Source organism: Drosophila ficusphila, unplaced genomic scaffold (assembly GCF_018152265.1).
Source record: "Drosophila ficusphila isolate 14025-0441.05 unplaced genomic scaffold, ASM1815226v1 contig_636, whole genome shotgun sequence".
Taxonomy (NCBI): domain Eukaryota; kingdom Metazoa; phylum Arthropoda; class Insecta; order Diptera; family Drosophilidae; genus Drosophila; species Drosophila ficusphila.
Window position 1 is genome coordinate 2,256,194 of NW_025064569.1, and position 17,460 is coordinate 2,273,653.

General features: G+C 38.5%; 2 protein-coding genes across 2 annotated transcripts in view; both read right to left on the bottom strand.

The window, feature by feature from the left end:
* Positions 1-17,460, bottom strand: part of LOC108092999 (neurotrimin) — a 51,836-nt gene that overhangs the window by 18,588 nt on the left and 15,788 nt on the right. Inside the window, 2 exon segments of the mRNA XM_017192895.2 lie at positions 4,595-4,811; positions 10,341-10,447. Coding sequence (XP_017048384.2) covers positions 4,595-4,811; positions 10,341-10,447 — 324 coding nt within the window.
* LOC108093000 lies at positions 10,349-13,877 on the bottom strand. The gene is made up of 2 exons (XM_017192898.2): positions 12,157-13,877; positions 10,349-10,447 (listed from the first exon to the last, which is right to left on the bottom strand). Exon 1 carries the CDS (start codon positions 13,834-13,836, stop codon positions 12,634-12,636), a length of 1,203 nt encoding a protein of 400 aa, XP_017048387.1. The 5' UTR covers positions 13,837-13,877; the 3' UTR covers positions 10,349-10,447; positions 12,157-12,633.

The window sequence follows — 17,460 nt, forward strand, 5'->3', positions numbered from 1 at the left end:
AATGCCTATGGATGGTTTCCGTGCTTAGTTGCAGCTCCTCTGCGATGGTTCTAATAGTCACATTACGATCTCGATCCACTATTTCCATGATTTTATCCGTATCAACGGTCACTGGTCGTCCGGAAGGCTTGGGCGTTTCGGTATCAAAATTGCCACTTCGGAATCGCCTAAACCACTGTTCGGCGGTTTGAATCGAAAGTTTGTTTTCTCCCAAAACAGCAATAATCTGTCTGCGAGATTCCGCAGCAGTTTTTCCCTGTGCAAAATAAAATTTCAAAATTGCCCGAATTTCTGCGTTTGTGAACTCCATTTCAATCGATTGTAATTTTTTACGTGGAAGCTCATGTAAACAAACTATACATATGTCATTTTAAAGGTGATGCCAATACCTTTCAAACGATATACAGCATTGCCAGATACGATTATATTTGACTTCACAAGCGAAGCGCAAAATTTGAATGTAAAAACCGGTATGTCAATACCAAACAACCTAATATTATATATTCTCGATCTGTATCTCTGTCTGTCTGTTTCTATGTAAACTAGTCGACGATATCGGATAGCTCAAATAGAATAGATGGAAAAAATAACGAAAATAAAATTATTATTCTGTTGTTTTTATCATATTTTTTTTTTTTAATTAAATTTCATGAAATTCCGACTATTATATTATATAGCTGTCATAGGAACGAGGAGGTTGAATATGTAGAAAGTTAATAGAAAATTCGTAATAGCTTCGATATTGATTAGCCTTTAGCAGTTTTATTAGTAAAAGATATCAACATTTGTTTTTGTAGAAAATTGCGATTACCAATGCTTATGTTTTAGAATGGTCTTGTGGTACAAAGTTTGACCGTCAGTGCATGTGAGTGCCCTGGTAGTGTAATAATCGAGTGGCAATTGCCAGTACTGTAGCTTGCTTTAAAAACAATCACATACAGCACGCGTCTTGGCAATTTGGTGCGGCGTGACCTGAGCGGCTACGACTGTTTCGCCAATTTTGCTATAAACCCTTTTTGCGCAGCGTTGTCGCCATTTTTTCACTTCTTCCTTGCGTTCAGTTATCTCGCATATGCACACACTTGTTGGCCACATGCTGATGCTGCAAAAGTTCTGGACTGAAAGGTAAATTTGCCAGGCTGTACGAAAATAAAAACAAGGGAGAGTGCTCTAGTAGAGCGTCCAGGCTATCATATACCCTTACTCAAACATATACACATATAACATATATAAGGAGTCGGATGGGGTGCCGGATATGGGGCCGGAATTGGATGTCATATCAGAATGTACGGCTTTGGCTAAGGTGACGGCATTGGGTAAGATTTGGATTCAAGTTCCACGTGCTAAGAACGGGTTTCTCGACTCCCTTAGTTTATCAAATCAAGAAACATAATCAAAGTACTATTAAGCACAAAAATGTGCAGTAAAACGAAAGCACAGGCTAATTTAAATTTATTCTCTAACTCTTAGTTGGCTTTTTACAATCACCTGACAGACAGATAGACAAACTGACATGAGATGCTCATCAAGAATATATACCTACTATATACATATTTACTTCATTGGATCGAAACAGTGCCCTTCACTGTGTTACGAACTTCTGAGCACATACAAAGGAAATGCAATTGTATATTGTATAAAAAAAACAAGAAAGAAAGCTAGCTTCGGCAAGCCGAAGCTTATATACCCTTGCTGTCATCAAATATTTCGAACAGAATACACAAAGGCTAAACAACATCGAAGCTACGACGACTTTTCTATTAATTTTCCATATTTTTGACTATTGTTCATATGACAGCTATATGATATAGTCGTCCGATTTTGATGACATTTTATTTGTTATTCAAGAGTCGTTAGAAAAACCTATATTCCAAAAATCATAATTTTCTGATGAGAAATAACGATGTTATCATTTTATTTCCGTTAATTCTATATAGATTTTTCGATCTTTCCTATGGCAGCTATGTGATATAGTTGTCCGATTTTTTTGAAATTTTGTTTATAAATCAAGGCTAGTTAAAAAACTTGATGCTCAAAAAATTATAGTCGTGTGGTGAAAAACAATGACGTTATCAATTAATTTCCATTAATTCTATTATATATATATTTTTTGATCTCTCCTATGGCAGCTATATGGTAGAGTTATCCGATATGATAAAATTCAAACCGAAAATCAATAGTAGTTAAAAACGCCATCTGGAAGAAATCAAGTCGATCCGATCAAAAACAACGGAGTGAGAATTTTTTTTTTCAATCTCTCGTATGGGAGCTATCCGATATAGTCGTCCGATCCGGCTCGTTCCGACTTATGTATATACTGCGTGCAATAATTACACAACTTTTGGGAAAGTTTCAGCAAGATAGCTTTAAAACTGAGAAACTAGTTTACATAGAAACAGACAGACGGACCGACGGACAGACGGATTTCGATTCAGATCGTGATGCTGATCAAGAATATATGTAGGGGAGACCGGGGGGTCGTGAGACACGGGGAGTCGTGAGACGCGCTTACAGCCCTGAACTAAAAAGCGCGACATCTACCAGCTGACTGTGAAACTTCTTGCTTGTTTCCAATCTTCATTTCCACATCACAAATATTCCGCTCATGCCGATTCTTTATGTCTTCCCAAATGGCAACTCCAATTTTGTGATCGAAAGTTTTGTAGACCGTTCGTGTTTGCTGTCTTTTCGCTTTGTTTTACAAGCTATTTGCGAGAGTGCATACATCCGAAACATTCCTTGGTGAGTAGCCTTTTGAAACACGGAACAAATTTTGCATAAACATTTAATGCGTCCGTAAAGCAGAAGCCATATTTAAAATATAGCTATTGGGGGGTCGTGAGACAACGTTCTCGGGGGTTATGAGACATTCTATTACCGCGTCATCTAGGAACATAAAATTGTATTTTATAGTGTTTCTGTACACAACCAAAACGTTTAATGATAATTTTGATATTTTTGATGGATTCAGTGTTTTTGATGATCTTTTTTCTTTCTTTAGTCATCATGGTGCGTCATAAGTATAGTCAGACTGCCAAATCTGCGATTGATGTCAATGTTTTTGTGGCTGCTATAAAAGAGTTTGCTATCGAGAAAAAGCCGAAATCTTTTCAATTTGAATAAATTGTAGACCACAAAATATGCCTTATTAAAGATTAAAATAAACAATTTTGATAAAATTAGGCCATTTTCATTCTTATAAATTTGTGTCTCACAACCCCTCGAACCTTGCGAAAATCCATAAAAAACAACTTTTGAGCAGGCAGGCAAAACTTGAAGGTCGAACTAAAATTTCAACTAATTATACTCTTGTCTGAGTGAAATTACACTGAACTATGTTTTAAAAATTTGTACGGGCAGAAAAATGGCTTTTCTATTATATTTTTTGTCAAAAAACAAAACCCGTCTCAAAACCCCCCGGTCTCCCCTACTTTATGGGGTCTGAGGTGCCTCCTTCACTGCGTTGCAAACGTCTGACTGAAATTATAATACACTTTGCTCTGCAAGGATATAATAAATCGAAATTTACTTATATTTTTCTCCCATGTAGACTTTAAGTTCATGTAGATAAGAAGAAACATTTTAAACTACATAGTTATATTTCAAGTCTTTAGGTTAAGGGGTTATCCTACCCCTGACCTTTTAAAAAATTCAGTTTTTTCAAAATTTTTTATATAATAGTAAAAAGTGTAAGGAATGTTGTCCGAAAATTTCAAGTCGATCGGAGGAAAACTGTAGAAATGGGGGAAATTTAAAGCGCCGTTTTTCCAGAATGTTTCAAAGGGTTTGAAACTTTGAACGCGTTTTTCTCGAATCGACTTTTTCAAAGTCGGTAGTCAAATTTTCTCGAAAACTATTGCACCGATCGACTTCTCCTTTTGCACACTTCTTTTAGACATGTTTTTCTCGTATTTGAACGAAGGATTTTTTTTTGGTCAAATAGAACTTATTTTATAGGACGAAATATGGTCAAAATGTATGCAAAAAACGTCATTTTTTATAAACGTTGTAAAAAATTCAATTTTTAATTTAAAAAAAAATCCTTCGTTCAAACACGAGTCAGACACATACACTTAAAGAAAAATTTTGGATTTTTGATTTCAGATGAACATTGGCGGAGAAAATTTGACTACCGGCAGGGCACTATTTTTGATGGGGTCAACTTTCAGGCATTCTCACTCGCTCATTTTTTAATATTTTCTTTTCAAAATTTTACAGCTTATAGTTGAAGCATTATATATTCATATTCAATAAACAAAAATTGTAAGAATATCCCAGGAGCTTTGAAAAAAATTCTCGAAAATAGGCCTTTTTTTGGGCCTCCAGGGTAGGATAAAATAAATTAAAATAGTTAAAATATATAACTTTTCAATCACTTTGAAAAAAAATTTGTTCCTAAGCTATTACTGAAAGTGTTTGGTACATTCTTGAAGTGACTTGACCTTAAGAACTGACCAAGGATAACTGATGTAACCACACGCCAATTAAATCAACGTTCTTAAAAGAGCAGAACGGTTTGCCAGAGATTACAAGGAAACATTCCCGACGCTTTTGGCGAATTAAATGAAATAAGTCTGACAATGCGAAAACTTACCAACCACTTTGACAAATCCATATTGGGTCTTGGCCGTAACCGTATTAATCTGGCACATGTATCGACCCCTGTCCTCCTCCTGGACATTGTTGATATGCAGGAACCAGGTGCGGTGTTTGTCGTGCTTATCGTGGGTGACACTAATTCTGGGATTGCGCGTTATCACGTGGTTATGTACAGTGAGAATGGCCGACTGCTCGAAGTGCATCCACGCGACCTGAAAAAGGAGTTGGTTAAATTGGTTACTTCAAAGGAACATCGCTGTAATCGATGCGAGGATGAGCAGTGTCCTGGCCAAATTTGACGACGGAGTTGCTAGCTTCGACCTCGTGCGTTTGGGGCGGACTTTAAGTCTCGGCTATTCGGCATTCAGTATGTGTATGTAGATGGGGGGTGGAACACAACAAGCAATATATGTAAATTTAAGCACCCAATGTATTGACTTGAACATGCTAAGCTCGGGGAACAAAGAAGGAACTAAAATACAGAATGTGCCGATGCCATTTCAATGATAAATATCGAAAGAGTGTCAGGGAATCTATGGGTAATGGTCGGGCTGCGCTCTGAGGAGCATTCGAATCGAGGCAACCGGAGTAAAAATAATATCCCAGAGAGCTGCATTAGCATCATCCTCGAAAGGGGTCGCAGCAGCCGAAAGGAACTGAGACAGGCCAACGTGGACTGATATCGGTTAATTTTTCAATGTCTGCAAAGAAAACGTGCATAGACGCCAATAGTAGACAAAGCTGAGTAGAAGTCCCCATTAAGTTCGTTTATTTTAAATTTCGGCACTGTAGACTCCGGCACATTTTAAGTCAGGCTTTTGCTCAGGAAACAATGTTAAAAAATTAATGTAGCAGCATTTATCAAGCAAATGGTGAGATATTGCATTCTTAAAAGTCTTTATTTGGGATTTGAATACTCAATGTTCTTGCTTTAAGCCCATGATTAAAGTCTTTAATTTGCGTTTAAATTTAAAATAGTTACAAATTTTTGTGTATTTTTAAAAGCCTTTAGGTTCCTTTGCTGCCTCCTTATTGATTATTTTTCGTTATAGCTTTGATTGTCTAATCTGCTAAGCTGATTTTAAGAGAGTGTCCTCTAACGGTCAGCTGCCATTAAATTTTACGGGTCCATTTACGGCCATTTACGGCTACGAAATGGCAGGTCCTTTCTTCGAAGGACATTTTAAAGTTTTCAATGTGACTTGTTTTTGGTATAATTGTGAAAATTCTATCTGTTTCATTATTGTGGTATTTAAATTTCTTGAAATTACTTCATTATCCCCTTGCAGAGCAGAGGGTATTATAATTTCAGTCAGAAGTTTGCAACGCAGTGAAGAAGGCACCTCAGACCCTATAAAGTATATATATTCTTGATCAGCATCACGATCTGAATCGAAATCCGTCTGTACGTCTGTCCGTCGGTCCGTCTGTCCGTCTGTCCGTCTGTCCGTCTGTCCATCTGTCCGTCTGTCCGTTTCTACGCAAACTAGTCTCTCAGTTTTAAAGCAATCTTGCTGAAACTTTCCCAAAAGTTGTGTAGTTATTGCACGCAGTATATAAGGCGGAACGGGCCGGATCGGACGACTACATAGGATAGCTCCCATACAAGAGATTAAAATACAAATTTCTAACTCCGTTGTTTTTGATAAGACTTGATTTTTTCCAGATGGCGTTTTTTAACTGCTATTGTATTTCGGATTAAATTTTATTAAAATCGGAAAACTCTATCATATAGCTGCCATAGGAAAGATCGATAAATATATATATAAATAACGGGAAAAAATATTATTACGTCGTTGAACCGATGAACCGAGAAAAAAAAAAGTCATAAAAATCGGACAACTATGTCATATAGCTGCCATAGGAAAGATCTTTTCGATCCGTATAGAATTAACGGAAATAAATGATAATGTTTTTCACCAGACAATCATAATTTTTGTAGTGTAGAGGTTTCTAATGACTCTTGAATAACGAATCGAATTTCATATATCATATAGCTACCTTATAAACAATAGTCGAAAATATGAAAAATCAATAGAAAAAAAACGTTATAGCTTCGATGCTGTTTAACCTTAATGTATTTTGTTCGACTGCAAGGGTAGGTACATATATAAGCTTCGGCTTGCCGAAGTTAGCTTCCTTTCTTGTTTTACATAAGGACAAGTTTTCTCTGGGATTGCAAAGATTAAGGTTAAGTGTGCACATAAATTTTCTTTCAGTATAAAAGGGTATACTGTAGTCGATTAAAACAACGTAACAGACAGTAGAAGCACCTCCGACATATTCGTAATCAGGATCAATTTACGAGGATCATAAATGCCATGTCCGTCTGCCTATCAATTTGTCTATCCGCATAAACATAAAATTTTGAGGGAAGTTCAAAGTTTAGATAAGAAATTTTGATTTTAGTTACATAATTTAGATGCTTTTATTTCAAATTTTAAACGAGTTTCTCGCCTTTCAGTTTGGACGGATACACTTGCGAAACTATAAGAAAAGTATATTTCTGATCAAAAGTATATTTCCAGTCTATCTGAGTTTTTCCGCTTGTTCTCCCGAATGAACGCCGAAATAATATAATAAAAAAACGTAGACTCTTGCCACGCAAACGCAGTGCTAGTTTCTTCAAAAACCACGAAATTATGTAAATTGGTTTGCGAAGAAATGGAAAAACATATAAAGAATAATATCCGTACTATTTCCCAATCTCCCTAATTGGACATGGTCGTATTTTATAGTAGTATGATTTATAGATTTGAGTTTTAGTGAGCGTTTCAGCTTTTTGTGCTCGTTTCTTTTCAAGTCTTTTTGCAGAAGGTTACAGATATACTTCTCAGGTGATTGTTTTTTTGGCGTGTTTGATAGAGAAACCTTATTACACTTATAAAGGCTTTAAAATCAATTTGAGCTAACCTGTCTGTTTGCGTTGGAGCCAAGGTGGCGTGGGCAACTCAAGGGTTGTCCTACGCAACTATTTTGCATGCAAAGTCACGTTTTATTGCAGCCACTGGCGGTTCGCGTTGTTGCTGCTGGTTTATTTTTGAGCTTACCTGAGGCCAATGAGGAGAACTACCCAAGTCAAACGAGTGCGGGATGGATAAGTAGTATGAGGGCCAAGGGTCGCACATGCCAAACTTTACGGTCATAAAAATTATTATGAGCATATACCGTTTGGCGAAAGAAAGGAGAGAAAATATGGAACGGAGCGAAAGTCGTGTTAAAATTAAATTTATGCACGTTTTGGTCGCACGCACATAATTGAAATTCAATTGTATGCAAATTTAAATTGCCGTCTGAGTGACAGGACTAAAGAGAAACATCTACGTTCTGAGCAGTGTCCAGTTGGCTCTAAGGCAATCAATATATGTAGGTCGATTGGCCTCGGAGCATTAGCAATGAAAGTGATTTATCTTTGAAGAGGAAACTACTCTGGACTGTATTTGGTCTATTCCTATTTGCTCCATTTGACTAGGATTTAAAATTTTGTTTTTAGTAGAAACAAATGTGGAAACAATATGGGTTAACATATCTGTGTATATTTAACGACTCGTGAATTTGGAATCGGAAATGGAACAAAAATCGGGTTTTTATATCAATGGAAAGATAGTTGAATTAAAGAACATAATCGTCATATTTGTTGTTAGACAAAACTAGAGTTGAACTATATAGAAAATAGGAAACAAGAAAAAATAAATAGAAAACAAGCCGAAGCTAATATACCCTTGCAGTCATCAAATATGTCGAGACAAATACCTACATAGAGACCAAACAACATTGAAGCTATGTCGATTTTTATATTGATTTTCCATATTTTCAACTATTGTTCATATGGCAGCTATATGATATACAGTAGAATCCTGTTATAACGACTCCGCTTATAGTGTCTGTCCGGGTATTGCGACGAATGGCTTGATTGGTCCCCAGACAGACTTATACACTTAAATCCTTCTGCTTAGAGCGTCTTCCGAGTATAACGACGAAAAATCGTCGGTCCCTTGAAAGTCGCTATAAGCGGATTCTACTGTAGTTGCCCGATTTTGATCAAATTAAATCCGTATTTAAGAGTCGTTAGAAAACTCTATATTCGAATATATTTATCTGACTAAAAACAACGATGTTATAATTTTATTTCCCGTATTTCTATATAGATTTTTCGATCTTTCCTATAGCAGCTATATGATAACGTTGTCGAATTTTAATGAAATTTTTTTATCGATTCAAGGGTTATTAAAAAACTCCATGTTTTGAACATCATGCTCGTGGGATTAAAAACAACGACGTTATAATTTTTATACCCTTGCAGAGCAAAAGGGTATTATAATTTCAGTCAGAAGTTTGCAACGCAGTGAAGGAGACACCTCAGACCCCATAAAGTATATATATTCTTGATCAGCATCACGAGTAGAATCGGAATACGTATGTACGTCTGTCCGTCTGTCCGTCTGTCCGTCTGTCCATCTGTCCGTCTGTCCGTTTCCGCGCAAACTAGTCTCTCATTTTTAAAGCTATCTTGCTGAAACTTTCCCAAAAGGTGTGTAGTTATTGCACGCAGTATATAAGTCGGAACGGGCCGGATCGGCCGACTATATCGGATAGCTCCCATACGAGGAAATGAAATGAAAAATTCTCACGCCGTTGTTTTTCATCAGATCGACTTGAATTCTTCAAGATGGCGTTTTCCAAATGTTATTGAATTTCAGATTAAATTTGATCAAAATCGGATAACTCTATCATATAGCTGCCATAGGAAAGATCGAAAATTATATATAGAATTAATGGAAATAAATTGATAACATCGTTGTTTTTTATCCCACGAGCATGGTTTTTTGAATATCAAGTTTTTTAACAACGTTTATATTGAGAAAAAAGTTTCATAAAAATCGCTCATCTATACCTTATAGCTGCCATAGGAAAGATCGAAAAATCTATATAGAAATAATGGAAATAAAATTATAACATCGTTGTTTTTCATCAGACAAGTATGATTTTTAGAATATAGAGTTTTCTTACGACTCTTGAATTATGAATTAAATTTGATCAAAATCGGACAACTATATGGTATAGCTCCCATGTGATCTATAGTCAAAAATATGGAAAATGAATAGAAAAATCGTCTTAGCTTCGATGTTGTCTAGCCTTTATGCGTTTTGTTCGACATATTTGATGACTGCAAGGGTATATCAGCTTCGGCTTGCCGAAGCTAGCTTCCTTTCTTGTTTTCAGTACATATATATGTATATATATATATATATTTTTTGATTTTTTGTTTGGCAGCTGTATGGTGGAGTTATTCAATTTTGATAAAATTTTATCTGAAACTCAATAGTGGTTAGAAAACACCATTTGGAAGAAATCAAGTCGATCTGATCAAAAACAACGGTGTACGAATTTTGGAGCTATCCTATATAGTCGCCCGATCCGGCCCATTCTGACTTATATACTGCGTGCAATAACTACACACCTTTTGGGAAAGTTTCAGCAAGATAGCTTTAAAACTGAGAGACTAGTTTGGGCAGAAACGGACAGACGGACAGACGTATTTGGATTCAGATCGTGATCCTGATCAAGATATACATATATGTATATTCTTGATCTTTATGGGCTCTGAGGTGTCTCCTTCACTGCGTTGCAAACTTCTGGCCAAAATTATAATACCCTTTGCTCTGCAAGGGTATAAAAACATCTTATGTACAACTAAATACTTCAGAACCGGGTAAAGTAGGTATTGTTGTTCAACTCACCTTATAGGAGCCAAGGTTCTTGACAGAACAAGCCAATTTTACGTTACGTCCTGCGGGAACAGTAATATTTTCGATAACATCTGTGAATTCGGGATCTTCGCTGATGACTGTAAAGATAAGCGAAAAAAACGTTTTTCAGCAAATTAGGTCTGACTTGGTTTTAAGCATCTCAAAAAATATCAATCCCTAAATACGATTGATAGACATAATTTATCTAGTAATTTACAAATTCAAAAGTTACAGAAGATGGTTATTACGGTTTCTGGGCTTACAACTACAAATAGAAATTCCTAAATAATTGTTAATAGCGATAATTTTTTTTGGTAAAAATTGAAATTCACTTGGCAGGGGTACAAAAACGACATTGGCAGCTTATTTAGTATCATCATTTTAGTATCATCAAACCAAATTTCTTCGGACTTCTCGATTTGTGCGTGGCACACAAACTCAATAAACTAAAGATAGTCTGAAAATATAAATAATTTTTAACAATCACAGTTTACCCTTTACTCTACAAGAAACGAGTTAAAAGTTCTTTAAAAAAAAGTAAAATCAAGTTTTTGAAAACAACTTTTGCAGCATATTAAGCACTCATCTGCTATTTAAACACATCTACAATTCTCGTCGTCCATACAGACAGGATAAAAAACTTGAATGGTTTAACGTGATTTTTCTAATAAATAGGTTTACTTCCAAGAAACCTCAACAGCTTTTAGTTCTGTAAATGTTCAGGGCTTGTGGAATTGCAGGAACCTTTTTGCTTAAAAAATCCGAAAACTTAATTGATTAAAAAATAATTAGCTTTATTAGGTTGTGCTGCTACCAAGAAATTGCTGACAACATATTTCTTTATAGTATTTATTCGAGTAAAATTAAAAAAAGTACCTACGTATTAAAAAAAAGCTGTTTCGAGAGCAATGCAGCGACTGTAGAGCACACCCAATCGTGAGAGTTTTTCTTCGACTTTACCCCTTGCTTAAGGGGTTATATACCTTTTTCAGAATCAAGAAATCGAAAAAAATGTCATGATTTTTTTTTTATGCATACTTTCAACAATTTTTCCGCAAAATTTTTTAGAGATCGGGGCACTAGAACCTAAGATACAGCCGTTCATAGCGCACGGTGTGCATGACTACCTAATGTCCACCTAAAACTTTAAACGCGATTATCTCGGAATCGCATTTTTGAGAAAAGGTCGTTGCGGTGAGCACGATATCTCGGTAACCACTACATCGATCGATTTGAAATTTTGGGGGATTGTTTGTAGATACAATAGCTAGTTCGTGAACGAAGGAATTTTATTTTCGATAAATTTTTCTATTTTTTTGGGGCGAAAAACTAAATTATTAGACCTCGAAAAATCGGTTTTTTTGAAAAAATAATCACTGTAACTGTAAAAAATTTTTTTTCGTAAAATCCTTCGTTCACGAACTAGGTAACACTATATACTAACGTAGTTTTTTTTTTTTTTTTTTTTTCGTTGGGCCGTTTTCTTGTTTTCATGCTCACCGTGAGCCACTACTTAAAAAAGGACTTCTGCGGCAAGGACTATAACTTCCACAATTCTCAAAATTTTTACTCGAAATTTTATACGAATTAAGTTAAGGACACGTACTTTGATAAAATATTTATTGAATTTAAATAAAACAATGGTAACATGCTAAAAAAAAATAAATAAAAACCCTGTATTTCTCTGGTGAAAAAGGTATATAACCCCTTAATAAAGATAAATATTTCTGACAACATAATATAATATTATATGTTGTCAAGCTACACGAAAATGGAAATCGTCGATCGGGTTCAATGCGGTAATCACCTCACTAGGAACTGATGGATGACTCTGGCACGGAAATTTCTGCTGCAGCGGCAACTCATTTAAGTTCTAATCACCTGCAACGACGACAATTAATTAAGTGGCTGCGGGCAGCCTTCGGTTTGGCCGGATGGAGGGTTGGCGAAAACAACGGCTCGGCGAGAGAAACATCATCTGCATGGTCGCAAAGGAGGCTTCGGTCCGCTGAGGCCGGGAAAGTAAAATGGTGTTTGGGCGGCAGACCGTGGATGCCACCTAAACGAAATCTGATGCTGCAGACGGATATTAAATGCTGCTGACAACCACAGCACCAGCAAAATATAATTATATCGACTTCTTCTCTCTGAGTCTGTCCACTCCAGCTTCGGGTTGCCCCTAATAGCCTTGCATGCCCGTAGAGTGCTCGCCACTAATGTGATTTTTTAGGTAGGGATTCTAGTTAAGGTTGGGGACTGGATATTCGAGATGTCGAGATCGAGTTCATTTCAGCTCCTCGCACTTGGCCCTGATCATGTTGAAGGTGACTGGGCCGACGCTCTGAGAAGCGTTGTGGAGCAGCTCGAAGACGTGGCGGTTGCGCTGCCCCTGCTCCACGGTGCGCTCGTGCAACCGCCGCAAGGCGTCCGAGTAGGCCGCGTACTTGGCCTCGGACTCCGTGTCCAGCTTGAAGGCGTCGTAGAGCTGCTGCAGGTCGTACAGCTGGCGCGCTGTCTCGTCGAGCAGCAGGCTGGGCGTCTGGGGGAGCAGCTGCAGCCAGTGCTCGTGCACCAGCTCCAGGAACTCGAAGTTGCTGAACAGAAAGATGAGAAACAGGTCCAGGCCCTTGACCTTTAGCTGCGCGAGAAGATGCTCTGTGAAGTGCCCGGACCCCTCAGAGTCCCGCATCTGCTCGTAGTCGGCAGCCAGGTGCCGCCTCAGGTAAGCGTACACCCTCTGGCGCTTCCCGAAGAAGTCCTCGGTCGCCAGCATGGCGTCGAGCTGCTGCAGCATGTTGTCCAGGTGCCCACTGCTTCCGGCCAGCTCCTCGTGGTCGCCGTCGATGATGTCCTGCAGAAGGGAGCGCAATAGCCGCAGGTAGTTGTCGATTATCTCGGCGCCAGGCAGCTTGACCCGCTCGTACAGCTGCGCTCCGAACTCGTTCAGCTCTATGCCCGAGGAATTCCCCTCGCGCTTGGTGAGGTTGAGCTGCTCCAACGCAGCTCCGACCGTTTGCTCGTTGATCAGGCGACTCCTGGAAAGGGGTGCCGGGCGGCCGAGCTTCTGGCAGAGGCGGTGCAGACGCATATGCCGGACCTCGTGGGTGCTGGCATCCTCGGCGGCCCTCAGCGCGAGCCTCAGTCGGCTCAGGAAGACCAGGTTCCGCAGCACGGAGGTGTGCTCCAGACCCGTGTCGAGGTGGGACTGGACGTCCAGGAGCTGCTTGACTAACGTCACCTTCACCTGGAGCTTTGGCGACGCTCGGGCCTCGCCGAGCTCCACCGAGTAGTTGGCATTCCGCGGACTGCGGCCCAGCTGATCCAGGTAGTCGTTCAGGCTCACCTCAGCCCGCTGCTCCATCTGCCCGACCAGGTCGCGCAGGAACCCCAGCTGGAAGTCCTTTGCTCCGAGGTCGAGCGTCGGAAGGGCAGTCCCCACACCCACTAGCGCCAAAATGCACACAAAACGCATCCACCAGGCGAGCATCCCAACGACGGATTAGATGACAACCGACTGATCAGAGCGACTGCAAACAACGGTCGATGTAACTGATGCGACTGAATGATAAGACGGGTGGGCCTAGTTTGGGACCAGTCGGTTATGCGGTTGGTCCGGCCAATAGCAATGGCCGCGTGCCAACGCGAGCTTATCTGCTTGAGGTTATCGCTGCGAAGTGTGCACTCAGAAAAGTAGTCTTGCTTCTATGCTGGACCATCATTATAGATTTCGAGATATTCACGATTTTCAGATCAACGACAAATTTATAAATTCAAATTCATATCAACCATCTTATTTAGAGAAGGTATTTATGCTGATATATCTTTTTGAGGGAAAACCTTTGCAGCGCTTTGTGTTTGGATTTTGTTCTTCAATTTTAGATTGAAACTTTATTATTGCAAGAAGCGTCGCTTAATCGTCTCATACAAAATCTTGACTTTAAACTCACATTATATGTATGTGCCATCACCATTTTTCTCTCAGCTAACAAAGTCCAATCAGCATTTATTATTTTTGAAATTTTTAAAAGTTTTGCAGCACAGTCGTCTACTACTGCTTCTGGCACACTTGTACATTAGCTTTAAACATTCGATCAAAACTGGTCAGAGGCAAGAGAACAATAATACTTACGCTTACGTTAAGCAAATAGCAAAAAAAGGAAGACGAACAAAAATAAAAAAAATAAAATTTTCATGTAAGAAAACCCTTACAACAAAAAAAGATGCAGAAGAAATTTTCCAACAAATGCACAATTGGATAGCTCTGCTAATTTGGTTCAATGGTGGGCGACTGAGTAAATGTACCCTCAAACTGTGCCCAAAAGTGAAGAATATCAGAACTAAGTTGGGAAAGATGTGTTAATTTTGGCGCCATAAAGGCAATACCTTTCCTTAGGGTATCTATAAGCCTAGAGAGCCCAAGTCTGGTTACCCAGACTTCTCTCGTGCCTATGATTCTCAGTCGTCTTTGACGGAAAACTTTGCCACTTTTACCATCATCGCCAGCCGTTTTTGTTCCTTTGGGTAACAAAGCCGAAAAATTAAACTTTACTGAGCTTTGGCAGACTATAGAAAATTCTCGCTGGTCAGAGGCGTGAAAAGCGCTAAAAGCGTTTTAATGATTTTAAAAGAGTTAAACTTTTGTTTTTCAAAACATTTCTTGCGTCTTTCCTTTCGCGTTGGATAAACTTTAGCTTTATTGCGTTTCTCAATTGTAACACACTGGGATTTGGCTTATAGATGTAATTGTAGGTTTTACGCGAGGCCAAATAACAATAACAAAACAAGATAGGAAGCTAGCTTCGGCAAGCCGAAGCTTATATACCCTTGCAGTCATCAAATATGTATGTCGAAAAAAATGCATAAAGGCTAACAACATCAAAGCTATGACGATTTTTATAATGGGCCCAGATCGGACGACTATATTTAAAGCCCTCGCAAAAAATGAAAAAATAAAAATAATGTCTCTTGGATTCAAAATTACATTGCGTGACGAACGCCGATATGGTATAAATCTATATAAAAAAAAAACAGGAGAGAACGATGGAGTCAAGGACATCGAAAGTAAAATACCCGGTTACTCAGATCGACAATAACAATTGGTGTGACCACTTTGAAATCTCGACGTCTATGGAAAAAGTGGGGGTAAAACGCCCCATAGGCTGGTGGGTGTAAAAGTAAGTACGGCGTATCTATCAACAGAAACCAAATCATCAAAAAACAAGAAAAAAAGCTAGCTTCGGGAAGCCGAAGCTTATATACCCTTGCAGTCATCAAATATTTCGAACAGAATACACAAAGGCTAAACAACATCGAAGCAACGACGACTTTTCTATTAATTTTTCATATTTTTGACTATTGTTCATATGGCAGCTATATGATATAGTCGTCCGATTTTGATCCAATTTTATTTATTATTTAAGAGTCGTTAGAAAACTCTATATTCGAAAAATCATGATTTTCTGATGAGAAATAACGATGTTATCATTTTATTTCCGTTAATTCTATATAGATTTTTCGATCTTTCCTATGGCAGCTATATGATAGAGTTATCCGATTTTGATAAAATTTAACCCGAAATTCAATAGTAACTAGAAAACGCCATGTGGAAGAAATCAAGTCGATCTGATCAAAAACAACGGCGTTAGAATTTTGTATTTCAATCTCTTGTATGGGAGCTATCCTATGTGCAATAACTACACACCTTTTGGGAAAGTTTCAGCAAAAACTTTTAAAAGCTTTTTTCGAATTTGCACTTTTTTACTAGAATCTGCATGGCCAATCGCAATGTTCTAGTTTCACTAGATTTCAAGAAATCGACGTTCAATCAAACAAAAAGGCGGACACGCCAACCATAGTGTTCCCATGAGATTTTTATAAAATTTAACATTTTGCTCTGAAATAATTTTGTGTTCCTTTATTCGCTTACGAAAAAATTTGCTGTGATTCAGGTGGGTAATTACCACCCTTCAGAAATTCCAGGTGGGTAGTACTACTCGTAGGACCCACGCCTTCCGCCGGCCCTAGAGACACCTCAGACCGCATAAAGTACATATACATTGTTGATCAGCATCACGATCTGAACGTCTGTGAGTATAGCCTTCTGTCCGCCTGTCTGTTTCAATGTAAACTAGTCTCAGTTTTAAAGCTACCTTGCTGAAACTTTATCAAAAAAAATGTAAATAGTGAAGCTGATCAAGAATATACATATTTTATGGGGTCTAAATTGTCGTCACTGCTTTCACTTTTGACTGAAATTAGAACTGCAAGGGTACAATTCAATGCATTTGTTAAGTGTTTTAAATTTTTGAGAGTCCGAAAAAAGGCAAAAATTGTAAACTTAACTATAACGAAGAATATATTATTGACTTCGTTACCGAAATACACGCAATGTACTGTGTTAGGATGATTCAGAAATTTGGATTCTTAGGGGACCGTTTCCACTGGCATTAGGTTTTGAGATTATTAAGCTTAAGGATAGCTCAAAGGCATACAAAATGTCAATGTTATTGTAGTCCTGCCGACGATAAAACCCTGTCTAATAACCATCAGTTTTTTACTCTCCGCATCGAAACAGCAACATGGAAAGCAACTTATAGCCATGGCACATCACACCTACCTATTCCAAATAGTCATTTGCTCAAAGCATTGTGGCTTGCAGCCAACACATGCACTTTGTCATACAATATAAACCACTAAATGATGCTGAGTGCACATTGCCACAATTCTTCAAGTGCGGCAGTTGCTGCTGGCTGGCTGGCTGGCATAATTTACATGGCATCGGGCATAATTGAGGCAACTATTGCAGACATACATGTATGGTATATACACAGAAGTCCTGCAGGGAGGGTGCTGTATGACTATCACGATTAAGCGTGAGGACTTGGAGAAGCCCGACTACTCAACGCACACGTAATGCCTAATTAGCATTAGAGCTAAAAAGTTTTTATTGCAATGGCTAACCGCGGGCTATGCAAACAAACAGTCAAGCCCGCAAGCAAACAGACACAAGGCCAACTCAATGGGCTAAATTCAAGCTACAAATTCGGTTTGGCTCTCGGTTTTTATCGCGACTGCCGCTGCCTGATGCGCCCTGCAAGGGGGGAATGACGAC